Below are 16311 nucleotides of genomic sequence, written 5' to 3'. Positions count from 1 at the left end.
TCTTTATTTGTTAGAGAATCATAAAAAGAGACAATGTCTTGCTCCTGTTCTCCCACACCCCACCACCATCATCTATCGTGAGATGACAGACGTCTATTGCGATTATCGAAATCATTGCAATCAAGGGACACAACGAAACGTTGTCTAGAGTGAGGACAATAACATTTTATATTAAAAATAGTTGTTATACATAAATACCTCGCAATGTTTACCAGTTTCTTGAGCCTATTATCCAATGCAAGAGCACACACACAATTGCACGCACGCATGCACACAGACGCACACACATGCACAGTCACACAGACTGTCACTCAAACAACCTGTAGCTGCTGAACCTACAAGAGAAACACTTACATCGCTAAGTGTGACCTTGGTACACTAGTGACCCGGCCTTGACACATTCTGTCTCCTTCCTTTTACGTCAAGAGGACCCTCCATACCGAGCGACGCAGTTTTTCAACCCTCATCCCCAGGCTGCACACAAGTTGTCACAACTCAGGAATGCTAATTATTTACTCTTGCTTTGTCTTTAACTTACTCGACCTTTGTAAAAACTGCACTTATGGCGGCCAACACGATTTATTCGCTGAGACACACGCATTTGTTCACACTCTCACACACACCCACACAAGAGGACAATTGTCGTTCCGGTCGCTCCCATCCTAGGATACGAACTTTGTCAGCCACCAGCCACTCCTGTCACATGAAGTCCGTCCTGCGTCATCGCTTCAAGGAAACAGCGACAAGGATGTACATTGAGTGTTGGTGATGTTTGTAAACCATCCTCACTCGCCATGGACTGCACGATGTTTGCAAGACTTCTAATCGCTTGTAAGTAAACTGCTCCATTTCTTGGAAGAAGCAGATGTTGCTGTCGTTCATAATGTTGTAGATGTAAACATGGTACATAGTGTAATCGTAAGTCACCAGCTCCTCACTTGTGCAACCGTTGTAAAATATATATTGTCTGAAAGACACGGACCAACACTTACTAGGAAGTGTTTTATTTTTTTAAATCTGTTTCAGTTTTGTGCGTTCATGTCGGCTCAACATGTGTCGACCAGACTTGCACCGATACCACTTTAGAGAAGATATTATTGCTAAACGACACAAATGACTTTTGTCGGTATGTCCACTTCTTTTTTTTACAAGTGTGAGTTATATTTAATAAAGTCAGGCTAGTCAAGGTAAAGCAATGTTTATAATATACATCCATATAAAAAGTTAATTTATCCTTAATTATTTGTTTGATTAGAGTCGAAAACATTTAGTTGCAAAGGTGGACTTTTTTTTCAAATATCTCTTTTATAATACTGTTTACGTGTATGCATGCGTGCGTGTGTGTGTGTGTGTGTGTGTGTGTGTGTGTGTGTGTGTGTGTTGTAAATTCACAAATAAAGCATTTTCAGTGATTTCATCGAATGTGCCAAAGCCTCGTGCAACATAACTGAATTTCCGCAAGAATTCTACGAGCAGATGAATACAATCCTCGGAAATAATGGACTACATTGCGGTAGGACATTAGCTGTTCACACGTTGAAGAACTTGTTATACAATCTGACACTATCAATGACAATCATACAAGTCCACAAGCATTAAAGATTTCTCAATTTTTACATATGAAATAGTAGTACACACGAACAGACCATCCAGTCTTAACTAATGACTCATATTTTCTCATTTTTCTATCGACACACGGTAGAGCATGGAGCTGAGTTTGTATTTGTAATAGGTATATTAATATGTCTCTTGTTTGAAACATTCATAAACGATGTGGCTGCACCTATTTAGCTCTCAAATGTTGCGGTAATGTTGCAGAAAGAGAAGACTGGAAAAAATTATAACTTAAAGAGTCTTCAAAGTATTATCAGATATATTTCCAGATATCAAAACATTCAGTGAAATATTTGGGATTAAAATGATATTCAGTATATCTAGTATTGAGCAGAGGCTTTCATTTTATTATAGCTTTAATATAAAGATCTGAAGATTTCTAAAAACAAATTAATAATAATTAACGGTATTTTATGCTTGTGCATTTTGATTTGTAGAACTTTTTATTTTGTCTTTTACCTTATATTTTGTACCTTTTCTACAGACTTTATTGGACAAGTTTCAAGTACTCGTAACCCTTCTCTTCATATTTCAACTCGAATGGCAGGTAAGCAGAAAAGGTATTGTCAGGTGACTGCAAACTCAAGTTACCATCACATGAGCACAGCGTGTACATAACTCACACTGTTCTCACAAACTATTCACACACAGTAATTTGCATTTAGTTAGGTAATGGCTCCTACCGCTTTTGAAAGTAATGTTTCAATATTCACAGGTACGTAAAACACAATGAACAATGTAAGGTGAATGTAGAGTTTGGCGTTAAATAGAAAATACTACGACCCCTTCCTAGTAATAGTCAAAGATGTGTTAAAAAAACACCCTGATAATATTGTAGTAACCTACAGTCTTCTCTTCCTTTACTAAAATTTTTTTTATTCTCAAAGTAGTTATGCTGAAAAATGTTCAAAACGTCTTTATTCACATCACCGGGAGGCATTTATAAAAAGTTGTCCAATGACCAGTAATGCATATCCACGAATTCGCAAAAGGAAGGAAGGAAGGAAGGAGACTTATAACGCGCAAAATCCGAATCCTAGGGAAACGCTCAATGCGCCGAAATGATACAGAAAAGTACACCAATAAAACATTAGCAGCTGCAGAAAACCAAAAGAGAAGTTAAACGATCAGACGGCTAAAAAAGGACCACAGTTGTGAGCGAACGATCTGCTGCTGCAAAGCGCATGACCACTACTCACAACACAGGTCCACAAATCAGAAAAAGGAAAAAAAAAAAAAAAAAAAAAAAAAAAAAACACATGTAAAGATCCATGTTATATATGTGTATATATATATATAACATAGTGTGTAAAGGTTTATTAAATTATCAAATGACACTGTTCAGCTTCTGCTTGACATAAGCAGCTTACTAACTGACGATGATTTTTTCCAGAAAACAATTGCTGGCAAACGGGAGGATGTCAAGCCGCCTTTGAGAGGGCCTTACCCGACATGACGAGCTTACAAGAACTCTGCAGGTACCTCGCGAGATTCACCACACAAGCATGTAGTTAGTACGAAGGATTAGTTTTCCAGCAACCATAGTCAGACCTGAATTAGTCTGAATAACAACTGCAGTGACCGTCTCATTTTATTCCTCCACCTCCCTTCTGGTCTTTGGAATCACTCTAGTCGTCGCCTCCTTAGCTGATGTTGTTACCATCATGATAATAGTATTGTTTATTGCCTTTAACATCCGTAGATGTAGACATTAATCTTCAGTGAATTCGGCATTTTTATTACAGGAAAGTATTTTATTTTAGTTTGTTTTTTGTGTGAGCATTGACGAAAATTATTAAAAATAGCGGAAAGCTACCTGTCATAACCGGTGAAGAACATTCTGTTTTGAAAACATGTGTTTCACGTGAGCTTCTTTGTTTTTGATAGTCACTTGTTATTTTCAGAACTGTAGACATATTATTCACCTGCATCAGAAACAAGTGTGGCATTGACAAGCTGCCCTATTCAACCTTCCAAGATTTTAAGGAGAAGTTAGATTTTCTACACACATCATGTGGTAGGTCTCACCTGCTTTGCTTTCTTGTACAGTACTGATGTTTGTTATCACTAAATGTGTCAACAACAAATGATCCAAACTTCAAGAACCTATAGTAAATATCATCATTTTATGATATATCAAGTTATTAATTGTTTCAATAACATATTGTACTCAGGTAAACAACAATCCTTACCTAAATGTCGATATTGTGTGCTTGGGTATAATCATGTTTATAATCGGAGACATGGATATTAATTGCGTTTGAAATACCGTGCGTGTCAGAGCCTACTTGCTTTTAAGGTAAAGTTTGAAGATCCGGCTATCTTCATATCAAAGGAGACATTTATACACACAAAATAAAGATGGCATTTTTATGTTGTCCTTTTTAAGTTAAGGAACATGCATTTTTAAACATGTTAGCTTACTTCTTGTTAATGAGAACAATTATTGTTGTCCTAGTTTGAATCAGTGTATCGTTTGTAATTCTATTTTGAAGAATAAGTTTAAAACATTTGGTTAGATACTACGAACCAACACTTATGTGTTTTTTCTGTTTAGAAATACTCTGAATAGCTTAGTTTCTATCATTTTGCCAGATCTTACTAAACATTTTGACGACGCAGGCAATCAGTCTCCACCTACTCAATTAATTACACAGATGACAGGTAAGAAATACATAGACTTTAAACTGTTATCATCGATATCACTTGTAGCCCTATGTGAACACCTTAGTTGTAACTTTGATTGTAAGCATATTTCATGAATTTGTGATTATTTTCAAAACGGCTTGTTATAAAAGTTTCCCACTCCAGCAGAAGATTATAGCTATAGAGTGCCTTTTAAAATAAGATAATAAGCAAATTTATGTGAAAACCGTTTTACTTTATAAATAAACCATACATTTTAGCATAATTTACAAAGGTTGTACAACTATTAAAATCATCAACTTTCTCTCTTCTACAGTTGTATTTTATTTAAAATGTCAATGTTTAATGTGTTTAACCGACATGTAAACTATGTTTCATCATTTTGACAGATTTTGTGAACCACCTGACAAGTACTCAGTCGACAGTTGCTCGGAGATCTACACAAATGACAGGTGAGTAAGTAACAACACTTCCCTGGAATGACAGCAGACGCCTATTTAACTATCCTCTCTGCTAATTCTCTACAGGTTCTTTGCTGCTCTGGCTGTTTATGTGCACTAAAGTGCAAATCTCTTTAACTACAGTTAAACGAAATAATTCTGCTTGACGGTTACAAAATATGTCCCTCTTAAGCGAAGTGTTAAACATCCATTATCTTATTTAGAAACCCACATCAATGTGTATAAAAAAAAAAAATTTGTCCTTAAATTCGGGACACGGGCTAAGAGAGACAACTCCATTCCTTGAAATAGAAATACATGATAGCCTCCCCTGTCATTTTGTCGTCTCTACTGCTGTCTGCTTGAAAGCTGTGCAACGTAAAACACACTAAACTACTATTAAATCCTTTCTTGCATCAAATTTAAATGTCATAATGTGCTCTCTATGGTAAGTAGCTAGTTTGTAAAGTTTCTTAATTACAAATTTGTAAAGACAACTAACTGGTGTATGTTTATTCCAACCAACACGTGTTAATGGTTTCTGACCACAGACACGTTGGACAGTCTCAAAAGTTCAGCTACGACCAAAACAGTTACTTCTTCATATGCAAGAAAAATACATGGTAAGTGATTTTGGCAATCTTCTCCTTCTGTCACCTTTTATTACTTCTAATAAAGCAGGTATCCTTCGCTGCTTGCTGTGCCGGGCAAGCTTCCAAGTTACTGACATAAACAAACCAGTAACTTACAAACGCCTTTATTCTCTGCGGTTAAGGGCACTTACCATAATTATGGTTAAAGACACTTTCCTCATAAAACAGATGTTCAAAGACAGATTAAGTCAAACTTAGTTAAACTGTTCTCTGTCAAATCGCTTCTTGTTTTTGCACTAGAACCAGTCTCTGACACTACAGATCATAACACCGAAGTTGACGAGCTGAAAATGTAATAAACGCTAAATTTTGCAACAACATAAAATGTTTTTAATGAGTGATATCACCTTTGCACAATTAAGTAAGCATTTCTGTTTCTTACACTTAGTAATCTATAACTAACATGTATTTGAAATTTAAAGTACAATATCAAAGACCTTTTTTATATTTTCACATCTTCTGTGAAATTGTGCTGTTTTGATCATTCGATTTCTTAAGCTTTTTTTCCTTCTGAGTCATTGAGTTAACTTTTCTTTTTCAGATAACACAAAGAATAATCGGGCTGGCATACTGCAATTTTCTGTTCTTACTTTCATTGTCGGCTTCTTTGTGGTAGTATTGCTATGAGCTGCAAGTGCCATTTGGTGTTTGTGACATAAAATCCAAATATCTTTTAGTGTCAAAGCCAAAGGCCAGTCGCCATGGGCTGACCATGATACACCACTTGGAGAATAAAGACAATACTAACAGAAAATTCTGTTTTCCCGGTAAGCTCATCACACGGCTCTCGGCCCCGCATACGACCCCATTATACTAAGGTCGCCTCTTCATGATATTATCAACAAATAGATTCATGCTTTATAATATGAAGTCAAGGTGTATACATGGATGTATTTGCCTTTGCTACAAATGTTTTGAACTATGTGTTTCTCACCCTGTGTTCATCGTATCTTGAGATTACTCAGGTTTTGTGTTAAAATCCAATGTTCCAATGAAGTTTACGAATTGCCCTTTCGTTATTCTGATTTACATTTTGTTACATTCGTTCATATGAGTCTTTAAGAACTACCTCTGTGTGTATATACTACTTTGTCTGAAAAAATTGCGATGTCAAGCATTAACAATCTTTAACGTGTGGGGACTGTTGTCAGTGTCAGTTAAAATGTCAATCAAAACCTTGAACTGCAAATTCTTCAACATGCGAACAACTCATGTCCTACGGCAATGCGATCCAGTCCATGGAGTGAGAGTATTGTATTAAACCAATCGCACAGCTCTCGTGGAAATTCTTCATATTACATGAGGCTTTGACATAGGCAATTAATTCGCTGGAAATACAATAAATTGGTGTCATGAAAGGTGTAATTTAAAGAAACCACATTTTCAATGCAAAATTGTTCTATTCCGATCAAACAAATAATTAATGCTTCAATTAATTTTTACATCGATGTAAAAGAAGGTGCTCCAACTGGAGGTGGAACAGACCGGATGATGGGCCGGCAGAACTGTTGAGCAGATCTTTAACAGCCGAATACTCATAGAGAAATCTCTCTAGCACGGTAAAGACGTGTACATAACGTTAGAGACTTCAAGAAAGCATTTGATAGAATATAGCGTGAGCGACTATGGAACGTCCTGCACTCGTTCGGCACGAAAGAAGGAGAAGGTGTGGTACACACCATCAAGGTGTTGTACGAAGACTCCAAAAGCTCCATATTCAATAACCAGGTGGTAAAGTTTTTTTCCATGAACGACGGTTGGTGTACTTCAGGGGCAACCGCTATTGTCAGCTGGTAAGCTGTTACGTCATCCGAAAAACTAAACATCATTTGATAGTCTTTGCTCACACTATCTCTTTCTATGTACATATAGGTTTTATAATACACAGATATAACACGGCTTTTTCTATATGTTTTGCTAATTCTTTGATATACATTACCGGTCATTGTTGTGCATTTAAATGCCACCGTGTTCTCTCTATGGTAAATAACTATTTTGCACACGTCTGTTGATTTTTATCATAATTGTGAAAATGAGATCAGTTTTTTTGTTTCAATATTAACATTAAAGGTCAATAGGAGTTAAATCCAGACAGTAAAATAGAATCTTGAAAAAGATACAATGCAATTAAAAGAGAGAGGTACCTTACAGCTGGCGGTAAAACAAGGACTTGTTTGATTTGCTAAATAATGAATAGATTTCTGCCCCTACCTTTCATACCCCTTTCTCTCTATCTTCCTTTTTTCCTCTATCTTTCTCTCTTTGTGCGTGCGTGAGAACTTTAGCAGATTTAGGTCACAACCCCAATTCTCCCATACAAAGGCAAGATATTGCAACATCGCTGTCTAGTTTCGAAATTTAAATTTTATCTTCATTGACATACTTTTCTGGAGTTGTATTGCTCATGTTGATTTTTATTGAAAGGACAAAGCAGTATTCGAAGCAAAATTTTGAAGGTTTGGCTGTCATGGGCTTAACTCACAGCCAAGGTTTATGAAATGTATTTGTGTGCGACTTTAGTCAGTCCGCTATGTCGCGAGAGAGCTCGATCTTGTAGATGGTACGAGTACAAAAAAAAGCAAATTATTTTTTCTTTTCTTTTTTGCTTTCTTTTTCTCTTTTCTCTCTTTCTTTCAAATTATTTCTATCAGACAGGTAAAAAGCAAAACATTTTCAGTAAACACTTGAGTTTTGTCACCTAGCTACACTTTCGTTCAAATTTGTCAAATGCCGTGAGAATATTATTAAAGGTGTTTATTTTCTTTAATTGTCCTTTTGTTATGATCATAAGCGTTGATATTCTTAATAAAGTTACCAGACAAACGAGTATCACCAAAAAGATTGTTTTTTTCTATGACTGAGAGTACTCAAGTGAGCGAAATGTGCGACTGTCTGTCATGAATTCACTGAAAATGTAAATCTGTTATGAATATCCAGTTTAGGTGTAAATATCATTCCGCTTTGTGCTACTAATTGAGATTAAAAACTATCACCACAGTAGTGTTATTGTGCATGAGATAAGATCTTCAACTAGATTCCCATACAGTGAACATGTACTTCAGATCGTCTCTGGAAAGTAATGTTACTAATCAGGTTTTGTTTTTCTGTTTCCTAGCAAAGACAGTGAACAAATCCTTGATACCACACCTGCGCTTCTTATCACCTTTTCTGTTTAGTCAAACAGCAGTGCACTTTCTTTCTCCCTCCTTTATCGGTCTTACTAACCCTTATTTTTAGTGCGTGAAACAAAGTTCATGGACGGTGAGAGCAGAACAACCATTCAAGTTGTAAGGGTATTGTGAGTGTTTGTTTTAGATAAAACTGTCAGGTCTCTTCCTGCGTCTAGGTGGTGGCGACGCCCTTTTTGATTTTTACTAATACATTTAAACAACTAACGACTAAGCCTTTATCGCACTGTAGGAAAGTTAAAAGTCAGAAATGGTCTCAGAATACATTTTAATGATGGTAACTTACGGTGATCAGTCACAATTTTCTCAGGAAAATGACAAACTTTAAACGTTAAGTGCCGTATCCCTATCAGGACCCTATCATATCATACCTTCCAAGAGAATCCGATCAGTATTTTTAGTCTATGTAATTACGTTTCGAATAGCAGTCAAACAAATTGCCTATGAAGGTTTAGGAAACACATTTGGTCGTTGATTATGACTCTGCCCATTTGGAGATTCAGATACTGAGTTGTCCTTGGAAAGGAGAAAAACACACGCTCTAAGCAGTTGGCACGTAAAGGGAGAGATTTGTTTTTTAAAAATCTCTTTATTAATTATAGAAGAAAAATCACTAGCTGTTTTAATTCCTATTAATTTTCGACTTATCCATATTCAGAACTGCTAATACTCGGAAGATTAATTGTAGACTATTTCGTGAAAGAGGACACTTCAGACAACTTCGCAAGTAACTTTGATGAATCTGAGTGTGAAGAACAAGGAACTAAAAAGGAATGAAAGTCAACAGAATACTGAGAAAATGATTATTTCAGGAATTCTGGATTTTACAAAAATTATATTTATAAATGTCAATCTAAAATTTTATTTGTAACTTTAAACCTAAGCTGTGAAAATTCCCACTTTTCTATTGGCGGTTGCTTAACTAGGGCCCAGTTAAACGTATCCGTCCACATTTCAAAAAGACTGCTACACAAGGAAGTCATTGGATTAATAAAACCATTTGCCCAAGACTTTATGGGAAATCGGGCAACTGTGACAGAGATTTCACAGCAGCAGGTTTTGTCACACAAGTGAAGGCAATGTTTCTATGTTTAGTGAGGTCGGTCCTCTTAATGAGCTCGGTCCTCCCGTTGGCAGAAGTCCTCACAGGGTAAAGATATTCACTCACAATGCTGTCCTCTTGAGCCTTAGAAATATTAGCTTGCACTAACCTGTACCTAATAATTTAAAAGAAAATACCTCCACTACACCAGTATCCCAACTGCGTAGTACGTGCGACTGTGTGCAACTCAACAGGTAGTGCAGGTATTTGCGAACGGTCACTCAGTTTGAATATTCCACGACAGGCATTTCATTTTCCCAGTGCTATAAAATTATTGACAAGAAAGGTAGGGGTTGAGTTTAACAGACTCTATAGACTTAGTATTATACAAAATTGTAAACTGCGTTTCCCTGTATTTATGTGCATTTCCCTGTATTTATGTGAGCTCATATGCTCCATACGAAAGACTACTAATAAACCATACAAGAAACATAAACCTCGGCAAACAGATGACACCATGGCAAACATGGATGAGAAACTGACTAAAGATGAAACAGTACTATTGGCTCTGCAAGATTAATTAAAAGAGTGTGGTAGGAATTATTCCGGTCCTTGTTATATTTAACAGAGCTGTTTATCTCCCGGCAAAAGTCGTGGGTTTTATTTAGCAGATATACATTGCACCGGATACTGTTTCTGTTCGGATTTTATTTAGACATCCGTCTAGAATTTGAATTCTCATTTTAAGTTTGAACACTGCACTTCTCCCTATTGTCTGCAGGTAATAGATGTCAAGCAAACACATTTGCACCAAGATAGCAAGCAGTTAGATGGAACACATTCACATTGACACGAAGGTCTAGAAGGTGTGAAGTCACAGCTTGAGTGATTATTACCAAGATGTTGTTACATTCCGTAGTTGGCGTGATGGCGAAAGCTTTCGTTCTCGATACAGTTCAAGTCAAATAAATTAGAGTATTGCATTACTCGACTTTGGGTATTTGAAGTTAAATAAGAATAGCGGAAAGGGAAAGTTATTTTCTGGACTGTGGGGGAGAGAACAACAACAAAGAACCTCTGCTGTGTTTTAGAAAACTGTAAACATGTGCTAGTGTGTCTGTCGAGGCTTTCTATTCATGCTCTAGGGAACTCAGATAGCAGAGTTGGTCAAACATTGGTGTTGGCCCCCGTCGGTGTCGTGATTAAAATCCAGTAAAACACACCGAACCTTCTCCAGTCGACCCAGCTGTAGGAAATGGGTACTTGAGTTTATAAAGGGTTGGAAGATAACGCATCAAGGGTAAAGGATATGGCTATGCCCTCAGTTGTTCTGCTGATGCTTAGGTATGACAAATATGTGGCAGTATAGCTATATTTATCTATATTAGTTAATTATGTTCCCACTACAACCTAATTTTTCCAAAATATATGTGTCAGAATAGGTGAACCACTAATGCTACGTTCCGTTATGTATAAATTAAAATTAAATAAATTAACAATTTATGATTCTAAACATTATAAATGTAGTGCAAACATTCCTCTACACTGTTTTATACCACCTCGAGCTTCTGCTTGTAAGCACATAGACAATCATCTGGACAAAGATTACTTTAATCATTTTTACTCCAAACACAAGATGTTTGCAAGTCGTAGAAAGCATTTATTTTCTTAAGAGTTCTGAAGACCAAATATTTATTGTTTTAGTAATTATAACCTTTTCACCATAACACTGGTTCTAATTGTTGGCAGGAGGTGAAAATACACAGTCCTTGATTAAAAACCTTTTTTCATCAAGCATTCTAATTTCCGGAATAACCTTAATGATTATTTCATTTTTCTTAATCATTTGGGATTTATCGTTTATAACTCATAGTTGGATAAAGAAGCCGGCGAGTGATGTCAGAGTAAAGGTACTAAGGGTTCACGGCCTTGTAAGCAGTGAGCAGCAGTGCACCCAGCACGGTGAAGAGACTGCCAGAGACAGTGGCAGAACCGGAGAGGTCTGCAAGTGAATCAGTCAACAGTCATTATTATCATCATACAATCGCCAATTTGTGGATTCAATATCCACATTTCTGGTTAGAACTCGTCTATAAAGATGAGATGAGTGAAAGTTTTTGCCATTAACCGCAATAAAACAAGTGAATATACCTTGTCTTTATCATTTTCCGTATCACCAAACCTGATGGAGGCAACATTTTGGAAAGAAAACGCTAAAGAGAAAAAGAACTTTAAAGTCGAGTGAGTTCTGTTGCTACAAAATGAGTACTCGTGTATATCTCTATAGAACTGCTACAGCAAAATTAACAGAACAGAAGCGACAGTCAGTTGGGTCCGTGGAGTCTAGTCGGTTGTGGTTTATCCACTCATTCTTTAGGTATCTTAGGTGTTACAGATTGGATTAATCTTTTCAAGATGAACTGAAGCTGCTTACCGCAAGAACTCGCACTGGTTTTTTGGAGTTGCTGTCTAAGACCTGGCACATCACCGCCACATGACCCGTGGCAGCTTAAGTAAGTCTTCGCAGCTCTGCAAACACATAGGAAAAGTAAGTTGGATCGTCTGCTGAACTTCTAGAAGGGAGTAAAACAGCTTATACAACATCGAAACGCCTACGCCCATTTAGGCGACCTCTGTAGGGTTTCTGCGTGCTTGCCGATGAGTATCGACCACGTCCGTGGCTTCTGTAGAATTACCAGGCTTTTATTTCATAGTATCCCTTGATGAGAGTGAAATTATTCATCGTACGAGTCTTGAATTCGACGAACTGATTTTTGTGTACATCTTGTAGACGCGGAAGGAATCATTCGTGCAGTAGGTCCTGACTGTTAAAATACCAGTAACATCTCCGAGCTGTCATAACCATCACATACCGGATTCTTTGGAAATGTAAGTTGTTGAACCTGTCCACTTTATTTTGATGATGACGTCGAACCGCTGAACTTAAAGATATCTTCAAACTCTTAGTTTATGAGTAGCGAGAGAGATAGAGATGGAATAAGCGAGAATGGTTGAATTGTATATTCTTGACGTCATACTTTTTTATTACTAATGTAAAAATGCAACAGTGGAGATATAATAAACAGTAATTATTATGATTTGAGTGCAACGAGGCACAAGGATACTTGTCTGGCTTGTTGTGACATTAAATTTTGCCTACCAGGGTTAGGGTCATTATTAAAATAATCGAAACAGACACACAAAATACCCGCTACAAGATATTGCGAATTTCGGACCTTATGTTTTTTTCTATCTTACTTGCAGATTGAAGACGGGTTCGCTGAACTTGCTGACGTGTAGTCGCTGGTACACTTCATTAAGCAGGAAGTTGTGTCTCCATTTATCAAGTTCAAGAAGGAAGCTGCAGGTTAGTCGAAAGAAGCATGGCCAAGATTATTAAAAACGTATACTTTAAAAGGTAAATGGAAACTAAGCACTTAATACATGTGTGCACACAGTAAGGAAATCCTGGAGTGAGCTAATCTTAGGAAATTCACAGTTGGTTACACAAACACACTCAGCATGTACGACACGTAATTAACAGACTTTACAAAAAACACGGGTAATAACATTTAAGTAAGAAATTAAAGTAAAAAACTACCGTTGACTAATTAAAAATGTTTTAGAAAGTTGCTTAGATGGATAATATAGGTAAATCGTAGCAAAACTCAAGCATAGTATTTTAACCACAAGAAGGGTAAGTGCACTACTCTAATTCTCGTGTAAACTCACCACAAAGAAGCAGGACGGTCAGAAAGTACTTCATGATGATAAAACTAACGACAGCTTAGACAAATAGTCGCTAACCAAAATGTCTGTATTGAAATGTCTAAACTTTCGTCACTCTGACTAAAAGAACGATTGCTGTCATTTTATATTTTTCTCCATGGCCAGGAGTCAGACCCAGCAGGCCTCACTTTACACTCCGATGGCTTTGATTGGCTGCCCCCGATAACCCCGGGAGGTCACAGTCACACGTACATTTACGCCTGGAGACAAGATGTCAACAATGTTTTATTTCCTTAACTTCCTTCTTGAGTCGCGTGCCGCTATTATCTATATTACCATTTTATTGTGCAATACTCCACTGATGTCTACAATAACGGAGTCAGATGAAAACACAAAAAGCGCATGAACAAGTTGTAACAAAAGAAATTAAAGTCTTTACAAATATCTAAGCATTCCTATCACATAGCTCTCCATACTTGACATTATATAACTTTTTCATATTAGTCATTTATTATTTTTTTATCGTTTTTTACCATTTTTTCTTTAAAGTGCTTCTAGGTTTTTAGTAGTAGTCACATTTTTCAGTTTTCAGCTCGTTTCCAGTAAAGCAAAATGCTTTGTCATCCCTCTACAAAAACGTCCATTTTGTCAAATGTCGTAGAACTATTACTAAAATTGTTTAATTTGTCTAGTTGACGTGTCTTCCATTTGTTTTCATCATAAGAGCATTAAGTCATCATAAGCCATTAAGTCAACAACATTGCCTATCAGTTTTGAATATTAAATGGAAATACAAAGACTAAAACTAATTTCTCCTCCTATTTGTTGGATCAAGACCAGAAACACAGCAATGTTATTATGCGTGAGATAAAATTATAAACCAGTTTTGATTTTCCTAAGCAGTGCATTCGTTAAGTGCTCTTTAAAGACTGGTATTAAAATAAAGTATATTTAGGGAAAGAGAAGAGCGAATCAGAATAAAAAACAGCGAACAGACGAATGAATAGATGAAGGAAAGAACGAACAGCAAAATAGACGAACATTTACAGCAAAGACAGCGTAAAAATATTTCACATGTAAATTTCAACATAAAGTGAGAAAAATAACTTTAAAACTTTATTTTAGTTTCATTTTCATCAGGTAAATTTTATCCCAAAACTTTCATCATTTGAAACTCTCTGCTTTACAGAAACAAGTTTTGTAAATAAATCAAATTTCGGGATGTTAGTAAATGGTACATGGCACTTGTCTTATAAAAATTTTGTAACTAAAACGCCAGAAGGGCTACATAGACGAGAAAGTGTCGGGAGAATAATGTTATCAATATTAATCAGGTTTTGTTTTGCTGTTTCCTAGCAAAGGAATTCAACGAACCTTTACACCACAGAGGGCTTTGCTCTTTATCTACTCTTGTGCCTAGGTAAACAGTAACCCATTTCTTTTAGTTCCTTTAATCTTCACATTAATTGCATTTTTTAATCGTGGGAAAAACAAGAGGACAAAAACAAGGTGCGAACACAAAGTGTGTCAACATGAAAGGGGATTATTTGTTTTAGATAAAATCTCCCTGTTCACTTGCTGTGCCTATATAGTGTCGATGGCATTTTGGTTTTTAAACATATTTCTAAACAAATAACGAAGGTGTCTGTATGGTAATATAGGGTGACAAACAGACTCATGAAATTCATCAACAATGCTCATAACTCCAATCTAGTATATTTAAATACGTACTGCTGTATTTTAAACTGAATCATCTGACATAAGCAGTCGCTCAAAAAACGAAAATATTCTGAAAAAAGATATTTTTGTAGTCGGCAGTCGGTTTGAAAGGGTCTGTAAACACTACACACTCACCAACATGGAGAATGCTACAGTATTAGATCAGATTGTCCTAAAATGTAGGATTAAAATTATATAGTTCCCTCGGAAAAACTGAGAACAAGTAAGATTAAAGCACAACGGACGATTATTTCATGTATACTGTACTAAAAAAAAACCTGACATTTGTAACTTTCAAACTGAAAGTTATGTTTGTAACTTATAACCTAAAGGGATCCTGATACACAGGAAATATTTCCCATTTTTTATTTCAGTCCAATTAAACACACTTAAATATTGTTACTTGAATCTTCTCTACAATAGAAAATAGTCTGAACAAGGTCTTTAAAACATATGAAAACATTTCTCCAAAAGTTTATCGAAAATCCCTTGTAAGACACACAGCTATGACACAAATCTCACAGATTCTGGTCTTGTTGAAAGAGGGAAATGTTTGTTTGTTTAGTGTTTAGTGAGCCCAGTCCTCCTCTTGGCTGAAGCCTTCACAACGAAGATATCCAACCACATTCCTGTACTGTTAACCTCCTTTTGTTTATGGTGATTCATCCAGTCTTGAAAATACTGTAATATCTTGCAATGACCTCTACCCAGTCATTCGAGAAAAAAAAATGTTAGAAACTACATCTGTGTACTGCGTGCGACTGTGTCCTAGTCCGTCGGTAACTCAACAGGTAGCACAGGTACATGTAGGGCCACCACAGTCACTCACATACGAATAGTAAGACTTAACTTTTTGTGCTCGTTGTTCTGGTAGTATTGCCAAACTGGCATATAGCTTAAAATAAATGACTAAAAATGTAAAATAACATAAACAAGTACACAAGTTAATGTATTTATTCAACAGAGGCACCTTCATGCAAAGAAGGAAAAAACTGATGAATGAGTTTTCATACATAAACAGACAAAAAATACTCAATCACAAAAAGATATAATCGAGCAAACCAAGATAAATCGAGGCAAGAGCAGCAATGACAATAAAGTATCAAAACACAAAAGAAACCAACATATATAGCTTCACACTATTAGAAGGGACAAAAGTATCACAGGTAACTAGTATTTGTTATCTTCACGCCACCAATGAAACCCAGATGTGCACGATAAGAAATAATAAAACGATTTATCTCTTTATGTCAAGAGTTCAAATCTCACTTTGACCAACG

The 16311-nt window shown here is 36.3% G+C and overlaps 1 protein-coding gene across 1 annotated transcript; it reads left to right on the top strand.

Moving 5' to 3' along the window:
- The first annotated feature begins 481 nt into the window (after nucleotides 1-481).
- LOC112573227 lies at nucleotides 482-3338 on the top strand. Its single transcript, XM_025253408.1, has 5 exons — nucleotides 482-831; nucleotides 1027-1126; nucleotides 1401-1513; nucleotides 2099-2161; nucleotides 3008-3338. Exons 1-5 carry the CDS (start codon nucleotides 795-797, stop codon nucleotides 3127-3129), a joined length of 435 nt encoding a protein of 144 aa, XP_025109193.1. The 5' UTR covers nucleotides 482-794; the 3' UTR covers nucleotides 3130-3338.
- The last annotated feature ends 12973 nt before the right edge of the window (nucleotides 3339-16311 follow it).

This window comes from Pomacea canaliculata, linkage group LG1 (assembly GCF_003073045.1).
Source record: "Pomacea canaliculata isolate SZHN2017 linkage group LG1, ASM307304v1, whole genome shotgun sequence".
NCBI classification, from domain to species: domain Eukaryota; kingdom Metazoa; phylum Mollusca; class Gastropoda; order Architaenioglossa; family Ampullariidae; genus Pomacea; species Pomacea canaliculata.
This window is presented reverse-complemented; position numbering and strand designations above follow the sequence as displayed.